We start from the raw sequence: 18,801 nt of genomic DNA on the forward strand, positions 1-18,801 counted from the left end.
AAGAATGTCTGGAATGGATTGCTTCCTGCTTGGATTTAGAAGGAATCTCCAGACTTACCGAGTCTTTTTGAAATGTGTGGAACTGAAGAAACAAATGGGTGCACGATTAGAAAATATAAGACGTGGTCATTGGAAGCATGGAGCATATGTGTTGATTTCTCGGAGGCTAATTACGATGAAAGTTTCATCCCCCACCAGAGGCCCCATAAACGTCGCAAGTGGAGTAGGCCTAATGAAAACTTTGTAAAAATTAACGTGGATGAGGCATGTAAACCGTCGGAGAATTCTGCCGCTATAGGTGGTTGCTAGGGATCACAATGGAATGGTCTTGGGGAATGTGTCGACAGATTGAACCCCCTTTCACTGCGGAACCAACTGAAGTGGGGGCTTTCATCCAAGGGATCAGATTCGCCATTGAAAACGGGTGGACAAATGCTATTTTCGAAGGAGATGCTATTTCCATCATGAAGAGGCTTACTAATCAAAGAGAAGATGTTTCAACCTTTGGATTGCTGCTCAACGAGGCTCGTACCTTGTTGGAAATAAATCGTGATCTAAGAGTCTATTATGTTAATCACGAGGTGAATCGATTGCACACACTCTTGTTCACCAAACCATGTCGAGACCTAATCCGTTTTGATTTTATACAATGAACCAAAACATATTAAGCATGTAATTCTCCTTGATTCTATTGGAATTTAATGAATCGTATCATTCCTAAAAAATAGTTAGTAGAATATTATAATATAATATTTAATAATTTAATTAGTAGAATATAATCATTGTGCGCCTAATATGTTGTAGACATTAGTTAGTTTATACTTCACTCATCATTTCTATTGCATTTAATTTGTTTAAACCGATCGATCTCATTCGAGTTGGCACAATTATTCCACTCAGTTTGAGTTGATCCCAAGCAATTGATTTTTTTATTTATTTAAAATGATATTCATTTATACAGTTCGGCATGCAGCTTGGCTTTATGTTTGGTCCATTACGTAGACAACAACGAAATAGAAGACATGAGAAGAAATAATAAAGTTATAAATAAACATATAAAGTCTTATTTTAATATGTTTATATTACTATAAGTAAGATAATTGTATGAAATTGAAAATCAATAATACGTAGATTTTATAAGAAAAAAATTATAAATAAAAAGGAATTCATCATAATTAAAAATTATATAAATTACAGATTTTGAAAACAGTAGTTACAAATAGAATTTACTTTTGTTTTAAATGTACGAATTTTCATAAATTTTAAAATTAGGTATTTTTAAAGGGTGAAGAACGCAAATGGTTTCCAACTATAGGGTACTTTATTAAGTCCATCAATTATTAAAACTTGCAAAATGATCCTTCGACTATATAGTGTTATTTTGTTGAATCCCTTGACTATTAAAAGTTACAAAATGATCACCTGACTATTCATTATATTTTAAACTCGTCATTTTATGTTAAAATGGACGTTAACTTGTTGACTGTGATATGATACAATTTGATCCCAAAATCTCCAACGACTGTCATATCCTAGTCATCATATTAACATCCAACTTAAACAAACTTCAATTTTTAACCAAAAAGGATAAGTTTGAAACATAATGAATAGTTGAGTGATCATTTTGTAACTTTTAATAGTTGAGGGACTTAATAAAACAATACCCTATAGTCAAGGGACCATTTGCATCCTTTACCCTCTTTTAAATAAACAAAAGATTTATGTTAACACATTTATTGAGCATTTCCAACAATGCATACTTTGTGCTTTAAAAAGGATTAGTATATGGAATGATTAACCATCATTTCTTTACCTAATTTTTTTGGATATGGAATTAGACCACTGATAACCATAATGTCACGAAAAGGAAGATCAAGGCCCAATAAGTAGATGACACGTCAGCATAACAAGATAATTTGATTGAGCTGCCTGCCCTCAACAAATATATATTTTAGTAGTCCATTTACTACTAAAAAGATACAAAACAGTCTCCGACTATAGGAAATTACTTTGTTGATCTCTCGACTATTAAAAGTTATAGAATGATCACCCAATTATAGTTATGTTTCAAACTTGTTCCTTTTTGTTAAACTTTTGACTACAATCTGAGTTGTACGTCAATCTACTGACTGAGATATGATAAAATGATCTCATAATCTCAAATTAATATCATATCATCTCATATCTCAGTCAACATGTTAATGTCTAACTCATACAATAGCTAAATTTTTAACGAAAAAGAACAAGTTTGGAACATAATGAATAGTCGAGTTACCATTTTGTAACTTTTAATAGTCGAGAGACTCAACAAAACAACTCTCTTAGTTGAGGGATCTTTTTATAATTTTTAATAATTAAGAGACTCAATAAAGCATTATACTATAGTGAGAGGATCATTTGAGTACTTTCTATAATTATCGAGTACGAAAAGTTGGTTATAATCAACATCAAAGTAACAGGTAATCATATGCCTTTATCTATTTTTTCGAATGTAAATGTAAACAAATAGGACCAAAACGTAGCTGATTAGAAGTCTTGTGTATGACTAAACATCTCAGTTTTGTGAATCTTCAACTTTCCTCTGTGTTCTTTTTTTAAGCTTTTTCTGTGCTTTTGATCTTTGGTTTACTGGGCACAAGCTTCGTGTATGGCTGATTCATACAATGAAGAGTGTGATTACCTGTTCAAGGCAGTTCTGATTGGGGATTCCGCCGTCGGGAAATCGAATCTTCTCTCGAGGTTTGCTACCGATGAATTCCGATTGGATTCGAAGCCTACCATCGGAGTTGAATTCGCTTACCGGAACGTCAAGATCGGCGATAAAATCATAAAAGTTCAGATATGGGACACGGCCGGCCAAGAAAGGTAATAAATATATCTCCGTAGCTTTACTTTCATTCTGCGGAAGAATTTGTCTTCAAGTTCTTCGATTCCTTGCATAAGCTATCACCGAGTTGATTATTGTATTAAGCATGTTGATGGACTGATTTAGATATCAACTATTCAACTCACTAAAATTCAGCTAGAGCAAAGGAAGAGCTTGGGAACTCACTGAGTCGGTTAACCGACTCACTCTGTAGAAACTGATTTCCATGCATATGTAAAGTATGAACTAGTTAGTTAACTCGATCAATCAGGCCTATCATATGAACATGTCTTTCCAGCTACGTGATGATCTAGTTGCTGATTCAGTGGAGACTTTTGAATTTTAATAAGATAAATGGAAGTATTTAGTGGGACCTAAGATAGGGGAATTATTATATTTTAGTTTATGTTTGATAAATGTGAAAAAAATATATTTTTAATTTATGATAATGTAATTTTTATATTTAATTTACATTTATATTTTGATATTTATAATCCTTTTTACTTTTTACAATATTTTTTTATTAATTTAGGTAAGTGTTAAGTAATATTTATTAAAAGATAACTCTCAGCCTTTCAATATTGAACGTTCACACTCCTATATGATGCTTGAACCTGAATCTTCAAAGAATAATAACAATTCATTTATTAAAAAGGCTACTTGATTGGTGCATTTACGATTTTTTTTTGTTTGGTTGTGGTTGCGTGCCCTTTTCGCAAACTTTTCCCAAATCACTTATTGCAAATGAGATTTAACCCACCACTAAACCCTAATTTTCTTTGGACATTGAGATCTTGAATTTGACAATTTTCATTGTTGTTTAGGAGTTTGGTTGGTATTTGGTATTTGGTAGTATTTGGTTAGTTTATAAATGGTTTAATAGTCATCTTGACCCTTGGATTGTATCGAACTTTTAACTTTTCGTCTTATTTTAGTACTTAAATTATCATTTTTATTGTACTTTATCTAAAAATTATCGACATCTGCCAATAACGTGTTCTATTTTGGGGTAAATTAAGACATAAATAATAATTTAAGTGTTGAAGTTGGATAAAGAAAATTGAGATATACCAAAATAGAAAAACGGATATAGTTTAGGTGTCAAAATGAGCATTAAACCTTTATGAATTGATAAATCATCATGATGTTATTTGTTAAAATAAACACAGGTTTAGAGCAATTACAAGTTCATACTATCGGGGAGCATTGGGTGCAGTGTTAGTGTACGACATAACCCGAAGAGCAACGTTCGACAATGTGAGGAAATGGATGCACGAGCTGCGAGAGTTTGGCAATTCCGACATAGTCGTTGTCCTCGTCGGAAACAAATCAGATTTGAGCAGATTTCGAGAAGTTGCCGAGGAAGAAGGGAGAAACCTAGCCGAGTCGCAGGGCCTGCTTTTCATGGAAACATCTGCTCTGCAAAACTTGAACGTGGAGGAAGCTTTTCTACGAATGATCACTAGAATCCATGAGATCACGAGTAAAAAATATTTAGATTCCAAGACGAAAGAAAATATTACCAGTCTTAAAGGTGGTAAAGAAATAATTACTCTTGATGAAGTTACTGCAACAAAACAGTCAAGTAATTGTTGCTACTAGCTCTACAACTTCAATATAAATATTGTAATTACCATCCGCAACATAATCAAAAGCAGATAGCATTTCTTGTTGCAGCACGCTTCATATAATATATATACACAAACACAGTGTACAAATCGACTCCCTTGTCTTGGTCTCTCTTTGCCTGCTAGGTCTTCTGCAATGTTTTCATGGCTTACCCTCTCTCATGGGCACTACGTTGAAGATACAGTCCATCTCGGCACTTGCACGCTTGTTATAGGCTTTTGCAGTGGCTTCAAAGCAGCCATAATTTCTGCAAACGTGGGCCTCAGTTTCGGGTCTCTACAATTTCAAAACAACTGGGATCAGTTCTGCCTGTCACCCAATAAACACATTCAGATACATCTGCTGCAGCTACATACTATTGATTGCAATGCCATGACACTATATATAGCATTTGGAATACAGCTCTGCCATTCGTGGAAGTTTGGTTCTCGGTGTTTTAATATGATTGATTGTTTTAGAATAACAGGGAACTAGGACCATCGAAATATACTCACGTGTGCCAACACTTTCTAATAATTTCTGCAACGGCGGAATCTAGGTTGTCTGGAATGTCGAGACGACGGTGCTGAAATCCTACAGCACCAACAACTTGCATCGGATTCATTCCTTTCCATGGTTGTTGCATTGTTGAGAGTTCCCATAATATAACTCCGAAGCTATAAACATCACACCTGCATATGACCATATGTTAATGAATTATGAACATCATATGATTCTAGGACGACAATGGAAAAGCAGTAATGCAAAGTAACCGAGGGAAAGGGGAAAGCCTACTTCTCATCTGCGGGTTCATTTCGTAGTACCTCGGGAGCCATCCACTCAGCCTGGAGAAAGTGGACGGTTAAATTCAAAAGCATATCACATATGGTACAAGTAAAAGCTGTTTGGTATTACCGTCCCTGCAGTTGACATTGATGATAGATATGTGCTGTGCTTCATCCGTGATAAACCGAAATCACAGACCTATACAAAATTCCATGCTAGGATGAGCTGTTTAGAAAAGAAATCCTAAAAGAATCGGTGATAAGTAAGAAATGGGGGAAAAAAAGGCAACCTTTACAACCCAATTTTTGTCAACTAAAAGATTCGGGGACTTCAAATCACGGTGTACTATCACCGGCGTGCAATTGTGCAAGTAATTCATTCCCCGAGCCTGAAAGTTCAAGCATTCAAAGGAGAAAGATGAGAAGCAAAGCCACCAAGTGAAGGTTAAAACAATAAACAGACAAAGTAAAATAAAATTACAAGAATAACATAATCGTTTGGCACCCGAGCATTTTGTTTACAGGTTGGTGCAAGTATCCCCCTGCTCAAAGAGCCGGGTTCAAATCCACAGTTTCCAATCACAAAACAATAATAATCTACAACATATAAAAGCACAAATGTTGGTAAAACTTATGGTTGATGACAAGCTGGGAGCTAATAGAATTACATCCTACAAGCTGGGAGCTACCCAACCCCTTAATATTAGAAAATTCTAAAATACTTTTTAGTATAAGGTTTAGAAACTGCGGAAATCAGGTTCAACCGAAAATCTTATCAAGAGTGTAACTTTTTAAGTTGGACAGAGCAACTTTTTAGGTTGGACAGGTTACAACCGAAAATGTTATAATTTTATAACTTTTTAGGTTGAACATGATAACATTTTAGGTTGAAACCGTCTTAAATTAACCTTAAATTAGGCTGCCGCGTAGCAGAACCACTGTTTTATATTTCTCTTAAAATATAATATTTTTCATTTGTAAACATTTCTTTCACTTACAAAGTGAGTGTGATAAATTCTAGTACTGTTAATAATAAAATGATAGGATCATACAGCATCAAGAGCCATCCTTAAGCGCCTCCGTTGATCCAATTGATTGTTCGGTCGGTGAATTAACCTATACAAACTACCTCTGCAGAATACAAGATGAAAAATGCAAAGAGTGAAGATAGGCAAGATACAACAAAATGAATAGCTAAGCAATTAACAAATAGGAAATCGGCAATAATACATAAAATAGTTGTCGAGAACAAAGGGAATCAGAACAAAAGAGTCAGCATGCCAAGATGAACGAGTTCAGAATCCAGAACCATGCCTAAAAAGCATGCCAAGATGAACAAGTTCGGAACCCTCCAGATGAAGTTCCAATAAAATTATGAAAATACTGATAGACAACATACCTATGAAGAAATTCTGTTACAATCGAAAGGTTCGGAGGACGAGTTACAGCTCCCATGAAGAGAACGACATTGGGATGTCTTAGCTTTTTCATGATTAGGACCTACAAAATTTGTAACTTAAAAGGGAAGTAACTTGGACAAATAAATGGAGGGGGCAATGAAGGGACTGCAATGTGATTTTGGGAAAATGCTTACTGCAAAGAACGGTGATCGTGCCAAATGAAACCACTCAGAAAGGAAATACAATTAAAGAAATTGAAACATACCCCTAACATGTTCTCATATACATGGGAAAACAAAGACTTTACTTTCTCAATAAAAGATGCTTCATAGTTAATTATATGGTAATATGTAACTGAAGGTTAAAAGTAAAACATCTCCAATGACATGAACAGTGCATCTATTTAGGCTTTGGCATAAGGTAAGTGCGCATATAAAATAGCGGCAAGGGAGAAAGGAAAGGCTTACCTCACTTTTGAATTCTTCAAGTGAATCCCCAGAGATATCCTGATTTAGGAATTTTTTTACTGCAACTTCCTGTGAAATCGAAGGGCGAGAAGATGGTCAAACGTTCTCATTAAGAGAAAAGCAGCATATTATGGCAAGGTTTACCCCATCAAAAACCTAGGCAGCAAAATATTTCTACTTAAAAGGTAGGAAAGTGAAAAATCATGTTATAAAATTGATTGAAAACCAATTTTACAATGTTATAAAGATAATCCAAGTGCGTGAAAGAATTATTAGTTAATAAATATGGCATAATTATCCAGCCCCCAGAATAAAGAAACACACTGCAAGACTTAATAAGGCTAGTCTGTCTATCCTGAGTTTCAGGTTCATAATTCTAATATAAATGAAAAATAAACTGGAGCAAAAGCTCATTTGAAAGTCAGTGATTTCTGATAGTGTTTTAAAACTTCCAATCTAAAATCAATTTGTAACAAAGCAAAGAGGACATTAGACATAAAAGATTTAGCATAAGAAAACTCACGGTCCCATGCCAGTCTCCACGATAAACCTCACCGTATGATCCTGCAACAGAAAGGATGCACCAAAATAATGAAAATAGATCACATCAACAGAAAACAACCTGGAACCATATTATCTACACAAGACGGAGCATGGAATTTGTAGCTAAAGAACACATTGATACCAAGTCCAATTCGTTCGCCCAAGGTGATTTCCTCCCAAGGTAGCTCGCATTCCGCAACATCATCAAGGGAAGTATCAGACTTCGAACTATCATTACCAGCTGATCTATCTGATAATCTATTGCCTCCAGAATTTAGCCTCAAAGCATCTTGCTCCCTTTCACCAGTATGCTCACAGCCAGAAGAGTCAGCATCTACAACACTACAATCATTATGCTTCGTGGCTGCTCTTGTTGCTACCACTGCAGCAGTAGCAGCAGCTGCTATAGGAAGTTCAACATTTGAATCTGTGCCAGACTTTTTTGCTGCAACTACCATTGAAGATGCAACAACAGCAGCAGCAGCAGCTGCTGCAGCAGCAACTGGGACATTTCTGGGATATTGAATAGGAGACGCTTCACATTTTGATGACACAGGTGGTCGAGTGACTTCTCTTGTATCAAATGGATAAATGACCCCTAGGCCTTCCACAGGTTTAAGATGCTCAGGTTGATCATGGGAGCTTGCCTTAACAGATACTTTCTGCTGGGGAAGAGGAGGCAAGTAAGGAGAAGGTGCAAAATCATCGTGGTTCTTACTTTCACCAGGTCCAGTGCCCTGCCTATTTTCATCCTTGGTTTCAACAGACGATCTGACTTCAATATTTTCTGTATCTAGCTGCTCAGAATAAATGCCAGTAAATAAGTTGGGAGGAGCAACAACACCACTATCAAGTAACACATCGTGAAGTTTTTGAGCTAATTGTGGGTTTTCCTTGGTGACGTCAATCATGTATTGTGATACATCTCTCACCTTCATCCCATGCACAGTAGGGGTTAATACCTTCTGTCCAGGAAGGAGATCTTGCGAGCGCACAAGGATAATTAGGTCTGTTTCGAAGCTCTAGCACAGGAGCCTTCTCCATGCTGGAACGGAATTTGAAGTCGCCCGTGGATTCCTTAGATTGCTCCCCACTACTAATTGCCTCAGATAAATTTGAGCAAGCACTACAATCTCCTCTTTCATCATATTGGTTTCCTCCAAAAGCAAAATTTTTTAACCTGGATCTCTTCCCGAGTGTCCCATATTCTGAACCATCTTCCAATGAACTCCCAATCCCACTACTGGAAGAAGCCATATGGGATGAATCAATGTCTCGAGACAAAGGACAGGAGGAAAAGAAAGAATCATCATATTCCACATGAGATCCACCTGCATCAGAAGGAATAAGTGTACCAGGATCTGCCATTAGGTCAACAATGTATTCCCTGAAAAACACACCGAGCACTTTCGATGAATAATCAAGCTTTTGCAACCTATATCAATAATTTACAAACCTAGAAGTACCACTAGCTCACAACAAGTCTTGTTGAGCAATTTTTTAAAATAGAAATGCAATAACCACAATGCCAATTTTTTTTAAAAAAAGATATAGATGAAAATAAAGCTGAGGTTTCTATAGAAGGTAGCTATAGAATTCAGCAAAAGGAACATGTTGAATAAAAAAAAGTAGTCAGCTGTTGCCCTACTTAAAAAATGACAAGTATATTCTACCTCCAAGAAAGCTGAACCAAAATAACTCAGGTGACTAATTTCATATTTTAGGAGAAAAGGTAAACATGTGCAGCATAGTAGAAATCACCTTCCATCATCAATCTTTACAAAGTTCACTGCCACGTCATCAGAACCTGTATAATGTTTCCCTTTCACCAATCGGCAAGGAATGCCAACACCATCAGCCAAAACCTATGCAAACCAAAAAAATATAAGCAACCATTATTGCTATAGGAGAATCCAATGAAGGTCCTCGCATTCAAACCATAAAAATCTAACTTCTAAAATATGTTCTCGCCATAACTAAAGGCAAGAATCAAGAGAAATGCCGGACGGTACAAGTGTTGAGGGCGAACATCATTGTACATGACCTAAACTAAATTTGCAAAAATAATGACACATGTGGAAAATAGCATAAACGAACATTATAGACCAAAACAAAAATATTTCAAGATCGTGGAAATTAGAAAGAATTGAGGGTCAGTTGACATCATTAATTGCTGTCTTTTCTCATAATTTTCTTTTTTCTCCATGTCGGACATGGCCTTTGACAGAGGATAATAGAGCAACAATAAAAAAAAGCCAATCTTGCATGGGGGAAGGCTTTTTTTTTTTTGCAGTTGTTTCTCAATATGGCTTGCATTAATTACAACCTTTTTCAAAGTAACATATTTTTCCCCCGTGAACATTATTGCAACTTTTCTTCACTCCTAACAAGTAACAACCCTTTTAATGGCACAAGATAATGAGCAAGTATACCTTACTATCTTTTGTCAACAATCTCTAGAGCAAGCGGTTAAAAACTCTCAGCTGGCATCTCCCTCTCCCTTATGTTGTGGGTTCAGTACCCATTAGGAGCAAAATTCCCCTTACCCCTCCCCCTAGGTAAAAATTGTTAAAAAATATTACATTACCATCTTTTGGTGACATGTACCAGACATCTTAGCATGTTAACATTAACAGGAGTCTTTGTGAATCATGAGAAAAGAAATACGCAAATAACTCAAGTAGGCTAAATCTATCATAATACTGCAGAAACTGACATAATTATAGGCAGACCCAATCTCCTAATAAAAAGAAAACAATATTTAGTTGAACTGAAAAAATAAAATAAACTATAAACTTTAACGATACAATTCTTTATTCCAACTTGGGATTGGCTGTAAGAAACCTTTCCCTTTAAATCATTCTTGTAAATCTTAAGAAATCCAGTTGTCAATCCATAAAAAAACTAACCTAGAAAAAAGAATGAAGAAACTGGTTAAGCACCTTGAATAACAGCGCACGATGACGAGCCAAACCAATTGTTAAAGAACCAAGTGGCAAAACCATGCTGCCAAGGGTAGTTTTGAGACTGTAACTAAGACTTCGCCAGGCTCGGGACACATTACCAGGGTCTGCAACTGGTCCACCCATATATTCAGAAACTAAAACTGCAAGCTTTTGCACCAGATTGCTGCTTACAGAAGTCAAAGATTCTGATCTTAACTTTGCAGTCAACTCTAGTGCTTTTTGTTCAAGTTTCAACAAATTTGCATCAGAGTCTCTATTCACCATAACTGCTTCCCAAGAGACATTGTCTTCCACCAGCATCCCTTGCAGATCAAGGAGTGAAGGCATTCCTGCTGAAGTGGATTCGGTTAGAGTTCCATACAGGTCATAAAAGCCATCGGGGATCTTGTCATCATAATTCAGAGCATTATAATTCTGCAAAGCATGGACAATTCAGCGAATGAGCTGGCTAGCTATATGCTTAGCTAGTTAGTGTCGGGGGTTAATTTTCTAATTAGTTAATTTCATTGTGCAGTATGTGCTTGAACCTAGAGCCTAAGAAGCTGACCTGAACCCCAAAAACCAGCCAAAGCACGACTCAAACTCAAAACAATATGAGATGACCCTTAAGGCCTTAACTTATAGTGAATACAACACTATAATGAACAACTATAACACAAACTACTAGTTTATTACCAATACATTGCTCTACCTTAACTATTGCAATTCCATGTAACTTGGTAGAAACCTTAATTCTAACCAGAATAGTTGGTTAAAGCTCTAACAAGAAAAGAAAGCTAAAGATCAAGCATTGAATTACAAGATTCCAAAGATTAGTGTAGCACGTTACTAAGAATGAAAAGAACAAAAAGGGAAAAATAAAGCTAAATGGAAACATACCCAATATCTATATGCAACAACTTCAGCTGGAGTATTCTCCGGACCACAAGAGCTTAAACTAATTTGCTTAACAGCCTCAATCTGAGCTGCCTCAGGATCCTCCCTAGCACTCAACTCCATAGCCAATTGTATCTGATACTCCTCTTCTACCTCAGGATCCCTTGGGTTGTTAGACCCTGAATTGCGCCTCGCTCCATCCAAATCAGCCTCTAAACCACCAGAACTCACTGGGTCACTGGTTTCCATAGTTTTCTGATTCTCCTCCTTCAAATTTGAAGAGGATGGTGGACTGGGACTTTTTCTACTAGCAACAGAATTCAGCCAACTAGAAAGAACCGACGATGATTTATTATCGTCTTCCGATTGATTCGACACATGCAGTTTCTTGAGAATGTTCTTCATGTTATTTCACCAATCTATATAAGCATCCCAGTGCTAAAGAAATGAATTTTCTGACCATAAACATCTCCACTGACTTTGGACCGAAGCATGAAATATGAGCTGAAACTAATCCAAAAGAAGAACCCCCTTTTTCTTTTTCACCCAGGAATCAACCCATCAAATCCAGAAGCGGGAACAACCATAACTTGGAAGCAATACCCAGTACAGCTTGTCAAGTATGAAAAGGGCCCAGATGATCCAATTAAAAGAAAACAAGCCTCCTTTCCTCATACAAAGAAACATACCCAGGAGACCCGGCCTCCTTTCACCTTCAACTACCGAATAAAACAACCCAAGTTCAGAGATGGATGTTAGTGAAGAAAGCGCAGTAAGGAGTAGCTTGCAAGTATATACACACAGAGATATACACTAGGGTTTTTTTCCCCTTATATGAGAATATAACGAACATAAAAAGATGTTATATAGGTGAAATTGTTTATTGGTCCCTATGATATATATAAATTATGCATTTAGTCTCATACTCACATTCAATCAATTTTAATTTTATATTTTTAATTTTCAACGAATTTAAATCTTCTTATTAATAAAAGGCAAAAAGGCATCAGAGGTCCCTATAATTTTGAAAAAAACCAATATGACTCTCGTATTATTTTTCTCTCTCAATATGACCCTCCAACTCAGGAAATAAAACCAACGTGGCCTTTTGACCAAAGATTTTTTGTCGTTGATTGTTACGGTGTTGACGTGCCAGTTCACAGTGCTAACATGGTAATCTAGGGTGGTAGATTAACACGGTGGATGACAAGGCAAATTGGTTAAATTGGTAACTCAAACATGGCAAATGGACTACCACATCATCACCATGGATCGCCACATCACCACAGTGAACTGACACGCTAGTACTGTATCAGTCAACAACAAAAAATGTTGGTTAAAGAGTCACATTGAGTTTGTTTTCTGAGTTTGAGGGTCACATTGAGAGAAAAATAATACGATGGTCGTATTGGTTTTTTCAAAAGTATAGGGACCTATGATGTAATTTTGCATTAATAAAATCTCCCAATAAATTCTAGTGTAAACTGCATGTAGTATCTAAACTATCAGTTTTGGTCTGTTTTAATACCAAATCTTTTAATTTTTCAAAATCATACCCAACGTTTACTTTTCATTTTATTTGAGTACCCCGTCGTTAAAAACTAAATACGTTTAGTACCTAAACTATCAGTTTTGATATGTGTTTAATACCTAAACTTTCATTTTTTTAAAATTTAATGTTAAATTTTGAACGGGATAGTAAAATGAAACAAAAACTAAAGTTTCTGACGGTAAGATACTAAAACGAAATAAAAACTAAATTTTAAATATAATTTTAAAAAGATAAAAATTTAGATACTGAAATGAATAAAAACGGATAGTTTAGATACTAAACACATAATTTACCCTACATTCTAAAGTTTAAAATTCTTAAAAAGTGAGATCAAATAGAAACAAGCAAATTGGTGAATGAAGATGGACGGTTCAAAATATTTGGAGACAAAATAGAAGTAGTTGATGTGTATGCAATTGGATGCGTGGAAAAGTGTGCAGAAGAGAAGAGGATAACTCCATGGACATCTCAGAGGCATATACTATTATCATGCCTTTAATTTTGTTTTGTCCTCTTATGCATCATCTCATGCATGCGCTAACCCATTCGCCACTTTGGACTTGTCAAATTGAATCCACTTGCTTTACTTGGTAACCTTTATTTTTCCTACTTCCAGAACTTTCTTTCAACTTTTTCTATTATCATGGGTTTGTTATACGTAGAAATTTTTTTTAAAATAGAATCCCATAACTATATGAATTTTTAAAATTTTAGTGAGTAAACTTAAATTTACAAAATTTTAGGGACGAAAATATATTTTTAATAAAAAATATATAGTAAAATCTAAAATATATAATATTTTAAAAATTTAAAGGGGGCCACTACTCCCACCCATATACTCGATTCATCCTTGTTTGTATCATTTAAAAAAAAGGTAAATTATATTATTCTTCGTTAAATTTTATTCTCTCTCCTATTTTATTCACCGTACTTTCAATTTTTTTTTTATTTTGCTCACTGAACTTTACGGATTGAACCATTTTGTTCACTCTACCGTTAACTTTTTAATAGTGTTATGACATAGAACAAGTATCGAAACGATGTTGTTTTAAAAAACTTAAATATACACCAAAACGACGTCGTTTTGAATCCTCTTCTTTCCCCCTATTTTTTCTCTACTTTGCAAATAAGGTCGTCGGTTGATGTCGTCGGCCACCACGTCATTTTTCATTCCTCAAAATTCATGGGTTGGTTTGTCTCGACCCCCTGAGTCTAAATTTGGTGGTTGTTTCACCGGAAAATGTCACACCCCAAAAATATTGAGGTTTTATTATTGGATGAGTAAGTTAATTTGAGGACTAAAGTGCGAGGTTTTGATAATAATAGGCTAGTTTTCGAGTTTACAAGGAAGTTCGGGGACTTGAACCCTGATTTAACCATTTTCCCTTGGCTTGCAAAAAAAATGAAGACAAAGGGACTTGATCCCACGTTTAAAGCATGGCTCTCCATGCCTTAGCCATCACGCTAGGGCACTATTGGTGCTTTCAAATAATAAAGCAATGTTTTATAACCTATTTGAATCAGATCTAGTGGCAAAATCAACCTTCCAACTCCATAAAAAGACTATATATATATATTATTGGGTGTCTAAAAGCCATTGACATAGCATTTTAGTTGTATTTAGTGCATTTATGTCATATTTGCATGTGATGGAGAAACTTTTACCGCAACATGTTTTTCTTGATAACACTAATGTTGCTGGTGAGAAGGGTAGTTTGTTGTGTTGATTGTGCAGGTATGGAGAGCAATCGAGGAGAAAAATTCTTACCGTGACATTTTGGAGCTGAAGGCCTAAGAGACTGTCGATGCTGACCATGAAGGATCGTTGATGCAGACAGAGAGGAATTTCCCGCCGCGACAATTTTTCTTAAAATTCTGGATGCAATGCAAGACAAATTAGCTGATGTCGCGTGGCCAGCTGTCTCAAATATTTTTTTCTCCAAAGTAAGTTCTGATGATCTTCTATATACTAGGCTTTTTGTTTTTATTTTCTGTTTTCAGTTGCTGTGATGGCTCTAATTGTGGACAGATGTTTCTGTTTTTATTACCTAGGCATGAAATATGGAGTTTTTCCCTTGAAGGTTTTTATCCCACTGGTCTTCCCCTTCTAATCTGTTTTTTTGTTTGAACTTTGAATTAAAGAAAGTGAAAACCACATTAGGATGCTTCCTTCTACTTTCTGATGGGTAAGGAATTTCCTGCACGTACCTATTCACTGTGCAGTTTGATGTTATCTCTTGAGAAAAGTTCTTGAAAATTAGTTTAAGGCTAAAATAACCGAAAAGATCCTGAACTTTACCTAGATAAGCCCCTATATTTTTTTGCACTCAAATAAACAAAGGAATTGAGTATGCTAGCACCTAACCTAGGAGTTAAAGATACAAATGTTCGTGCCTTTACTTCCAGAGTATTCATGGATCTAGTTTTATGTCAGCCCTGTTATCATGAATATTTACTTACTTTTGTTGGTTATTAGAGCATGAATCAGTTGTCTTCATCATTTTTTTGTTGCGAGTCTTGATGAGGAAGGAGTGGTTCACTACTTATATCTTTCGGACATGAGATCCAAAATTTCATTTGCCTTTGATGTATAGTATTCATATAAAAATATTTTTTTTATTAGGCTATAATTGGAATTTCTGTGTCGTTTGTCCTTGTGCAGTACACTCCTGCGATTGATATATGGAGCATAGGATGCATATTTGCTGAGATGCTTGTAGGAAAACCACTCTTTCCTGGGAGAAATGTGGTGCACCAATTGGATCTCATGACTGATCTGCTTGGTACACCTTCTGCTGAATCCATATCAAAGGTTGATTGTTTTATTTTCTTAATTTTCTGCTGTATTTTGCATTTGACACTCTTTCCTTTTTTTCCTCGTCTTTGAGGTTCTAGAGATTAAATACTGACGAACTCATCAATACTTAATTTATTATGACCTCGCAGATTCGGAACGAAAAGGCAAGGAGGTACCTTAGTAACATGCGCAGAAAGCAACCAGTTCCTTTCTCAAAAAAGTTCCCCAATGCGGATCCTCGGGCTCTTAGCTTACTTCAGCGCCTACTTGCATTTGATCCAAAAGATCGCCCCACAGCTGAAGTAGTAAGATTGCAATCTGTTAGATTTGAATTCCCCCCCCCCCCCCAAAGAGCATGAACAAGGGAAGTATGCTCACAAGAGATAACCCTGAAATCGATTTGAGTGTGTGTATTGAGAAAAGGATTAAAAGTAGAAATCCTAAAAAATTGAAGGAAGGGATGATCTTGACTGCTACTTCTTTGATCTAAAGTTCTGTCGGCATCACTTCATCAAAGATATGACAATTCCTCTCACCACTGACACCAAATCAAGTATTAATGATTATTGAGCATGTTAGATCTTGACTTACACAGCTTCTGATATCCTTAATGAGAATGTACTATGCTTGCAGGCATTAGCTGATCCATATTTTTATGGTTTGGCCAATGTGGATCGTGAACCAACCACCAAACCAATTTCAAAACTAGAATTTGATTTTGAGAGAAGGAAACTGGCAAAAGATGATGTCAGAGAGCTGATTTATCGGGAGGTACTTGCCATGTGTGGCTTTGGTTTTTATGTGGCTTTTATCTACCATTGAGCTTAATCAACTCCTTACTTTGAGTGAACAGATATTAGAGTATCATCCACAGATGCTGCAAGAGTATCTTCAGGGTGCGGAGCAAACCAGCTTCATGTACCCAAGGTTAGAAAACACTTAATATTCTATAACTTGGTTTAAGTTTTCACATATAAATGGGAGCTATGATGTGCTTACCAATATGGAATTCAGGTCTAAAGTCTTTCATAGTTTCTTGGATACTCGAAAGTTCTTTATTTTCATGTCGTCTTTGAAATGATTAGCTATTTAAATGTATGCGATTTTCCCCTAGGAAAGAACGTTCTTTGTTCTGGTTTAGTTTCAGCACTTGACCTTTGAAGGAATTTTTGTAGTTATAAAAGAATAAAAGTATATTTGGAAGGAATTTATAGTGTTTCATGAATCTAACGAAAAAACTAGTATTACCCAATAGTCTGAACTTAATTAGTGTGCAAATCGGTTGAGGGGCACATAAAAAAGATACGGAAAGCCTGTTCGAAAACATATTCTGCCAGATCACAATTAATATTTTCTTTTCTTTTTTTTAATTCATTAGTGGTGTTGATCGATTCAAGCTGCAATTTGCACATCTGGAGGAACATTATGGTAAAGGCGAAAGAAGTACTCCACTTCAGAGACAACATGTTTCTTTGCCTCAGTATGCTTCATAAAGTTTTAGGAATCATATTACTTCTTAACCCGGGAGCTACTGTCGTACTTTAGATTGGGTGGAATTTAAATCAATTTTGCGTAGCGTATGTGTCGTGTTTGAATTAGCTTGATCAACTGTGTTATTTATTTTCAGAGAGCGAGTTCATGCTCCCAAGGATGAGCACATTGTTGAAAATAATGATACAGTTTTGAAGTCCCGGTTCTCAGACGGTTCAGAGAACACAAATGCAGTGGGGGGAAATGGCCCTAGCAAAGCAAACAGTAGTGCTCGTAGCCTGTTGAAAAGTGATAGCATTAGCGCCTCTAAGTATGTTGTGAAAGAAAAGAATGAATCAACGGTAGACTATTCTCTCTTTGTCTTGCAACCAACAACACTCTGCTGTGGAACCAAGTGAACATTGTGTATGTATCTTATTTATATGCCCACATATATTTCTGTTGCTGCAGGAGGAACCAATTGCTGAAGCCGATGATGAGACATTGGATGCCTTGTCTCAGGAGGTTACAGCTATTAACACGTGATCAGAACTTGGAATTTGCTTTTCGATATATAGTCGGCTTGGTGCGTTACCCATTTCCCCCCTGATTATTGGGAAGAGGGGAATTCATAGTGACGTACCATTTTTTTTTTCATTTTACTCAGACAGAAGCCAACTGTAAAACTATAGTATCGGGTAAGGCATGAGAAGAGTCCGGCTGTCATATAGCTTCACATTTGAGGAAGCAAGAGTTGTATTTTGTCTTATAATGAAAAAGGATAACACTACATACTGTTGTGTAATTTTATGGCTTCTGTTATGTGCTGTAATTTCTAGACTCGTACTCTAAGTGCAGGCTTGATTCGATCAATGGACATCTCCAGATCATGCGTGGATCTGATCTTTTCTCCCTGTTGGAATCATGGGTTTAATTTGGTTTAGTATTGCATTGAGTTGATACGGCTTCCCCAACCAAGCGAAAGAGTCAGAAGTGGCAATTGTTTATGAACCAAAGATGAAAATGATAAAAAATACCTTTGCATACTCTAATCCATGCTGGGCAGTTTGCACTAGTCTATATCTTTCTGTCCGGAGGGAATGGGGCAGCTCAAAATCGTTTTGGTAAGGATTTCTAAAGAATTTTGATGGACTTGCCATTGCTTCTTCACACAACTCCATATAAGATTGAGAAATGTCCGAAAGCAACCTGCACAGTGATGGCCGTCCTGTGACACGAAATGAAAGATCAAGGATCAGATGCGGAGAAGCCCGGTCTCATATTACACAATTAGAAATCAATTACCTGTGAAAAGTTTCTTTTCTGCAGAACAATGCTAAGGATCACCATTCAACGTTTCTCACTTCAGTCATAGATTGGTTCCCAAGCTAATTCGGATGTAAAGAAGTCAGGAGATGATGCCTATCCTTATTGTCCCACATGCCAAGTACATTACACGGGCATTTCCTTG

General features: G+C 36.1%; 2 protein-coding genes and 1 pseudogene across 2 annotated transcripts; 2 read left to right on the forward strand and 1 right to left on the reverse strand.

Moving 5' to 3' along the window:
• Positions 1-2,535: 2,535 nt before the first annotated feature.
• LOC120186703 (ras-related protein RABA6a-like) lies at positions 2,536-9,216 on the forward strand. Its single transcript, XM_039190579.1, has 3 exons — positions 2,536-2,865; positions 4,036-4,477; positions 9,178-9,216. The coding sequence occupies exons 1-2, from the start codon at positions 2,648-2,650 to the stop codon at positions 4,466-4,468; spliced, it is 651 nt and encodes a 216-aa protein (XP_039046510.1). The 5' UTR covers positions 2,536-2,647; the 3' UTR covers positions 4,469-4,477; positions 9,178-9,216.
• On the reverse strand, positions 4,545-12,306 carry LOC120186699 (annotated as a pseudogene).
• Positions 12,307-14,755: 2,449 nt separating this feature from the next.
• On the forward strand, positions 14,756-17,368 carry LOC120186663 (mitogen-activated protein kinase 9-like). Its single transcript, XM_039190538.1, has 7 exons — positions 14,756-14,798; positions 14,898-15,007; positions 15,726-15,875; positions 16,010-16,165; positions 16,494-16,631; positions 16,714-16,787; positions 17,239-17,368. Exons 1-7 carry the CDS (start codon positions 14,756-14,758, stop codon positions 17,351-17,353), a joined length of 786 nt encoding a protein of 261 aa, XP_039046469.1. The 3' UTR covers positions 17,354-17,368.
• The last annotated feature ends 1,433 nt before the right edge of the window (positions 17,369-18,801 follow it).

This window comes from Hibiscus syriacus, unplaced genomic scaffold, assembly GCF_006381635.1.
Source record: "Hibiscus syriacus cultivar Baekdansim isolate YM2019G1 unplaced genomic scaffold, ASM638163v2 tig00113719_pilon, whole genome shotgun sequence".
In the NCBI taxonomy this organism is placed as follows: Eukaryota; Viridiplantae; Streptophyta; class Magnoliopsida; order Malvales; family Malvaceae; genus Hibiscus; species Hibiscus syriacus.

Coding starts and splice junctions, on each gene's coding strand:
- LOC120186703 (XM_039190579.1), top strand. CDS start 2,648: ATGGCTGATTCATACAATGAAGAGTGTGATTACCTGTTCAAGGCAGTT. Junction 2,866..4,035: donor GACACGGCCGGCCAAGAAAG/GTAATAAATATA, acceptor AAATAAACACAG/GTTTAGAGCAATTACAAGTT.
- LOC120186663 (XM_039190538.1), top strand. CDS start 14,756: ATGTTGCTGGTGAGAAGGGTAGTTTGTTGTGTTGATTGTGCAG. Junction 14,799..14,897: donor TTGTTGTGTTGATTGTGCAG/GTATGGAGAGCA, acceptor TCGTTGATGCAG/ACAGAGAGGAATTTCCCGCC. Junction 16,632..16,713: donor GAGAGCTGATTTATCGGGAG/GTACTTGCCATG, acceptor TTGAGTGAACAG/ATATTAGAGTATCATCCACA.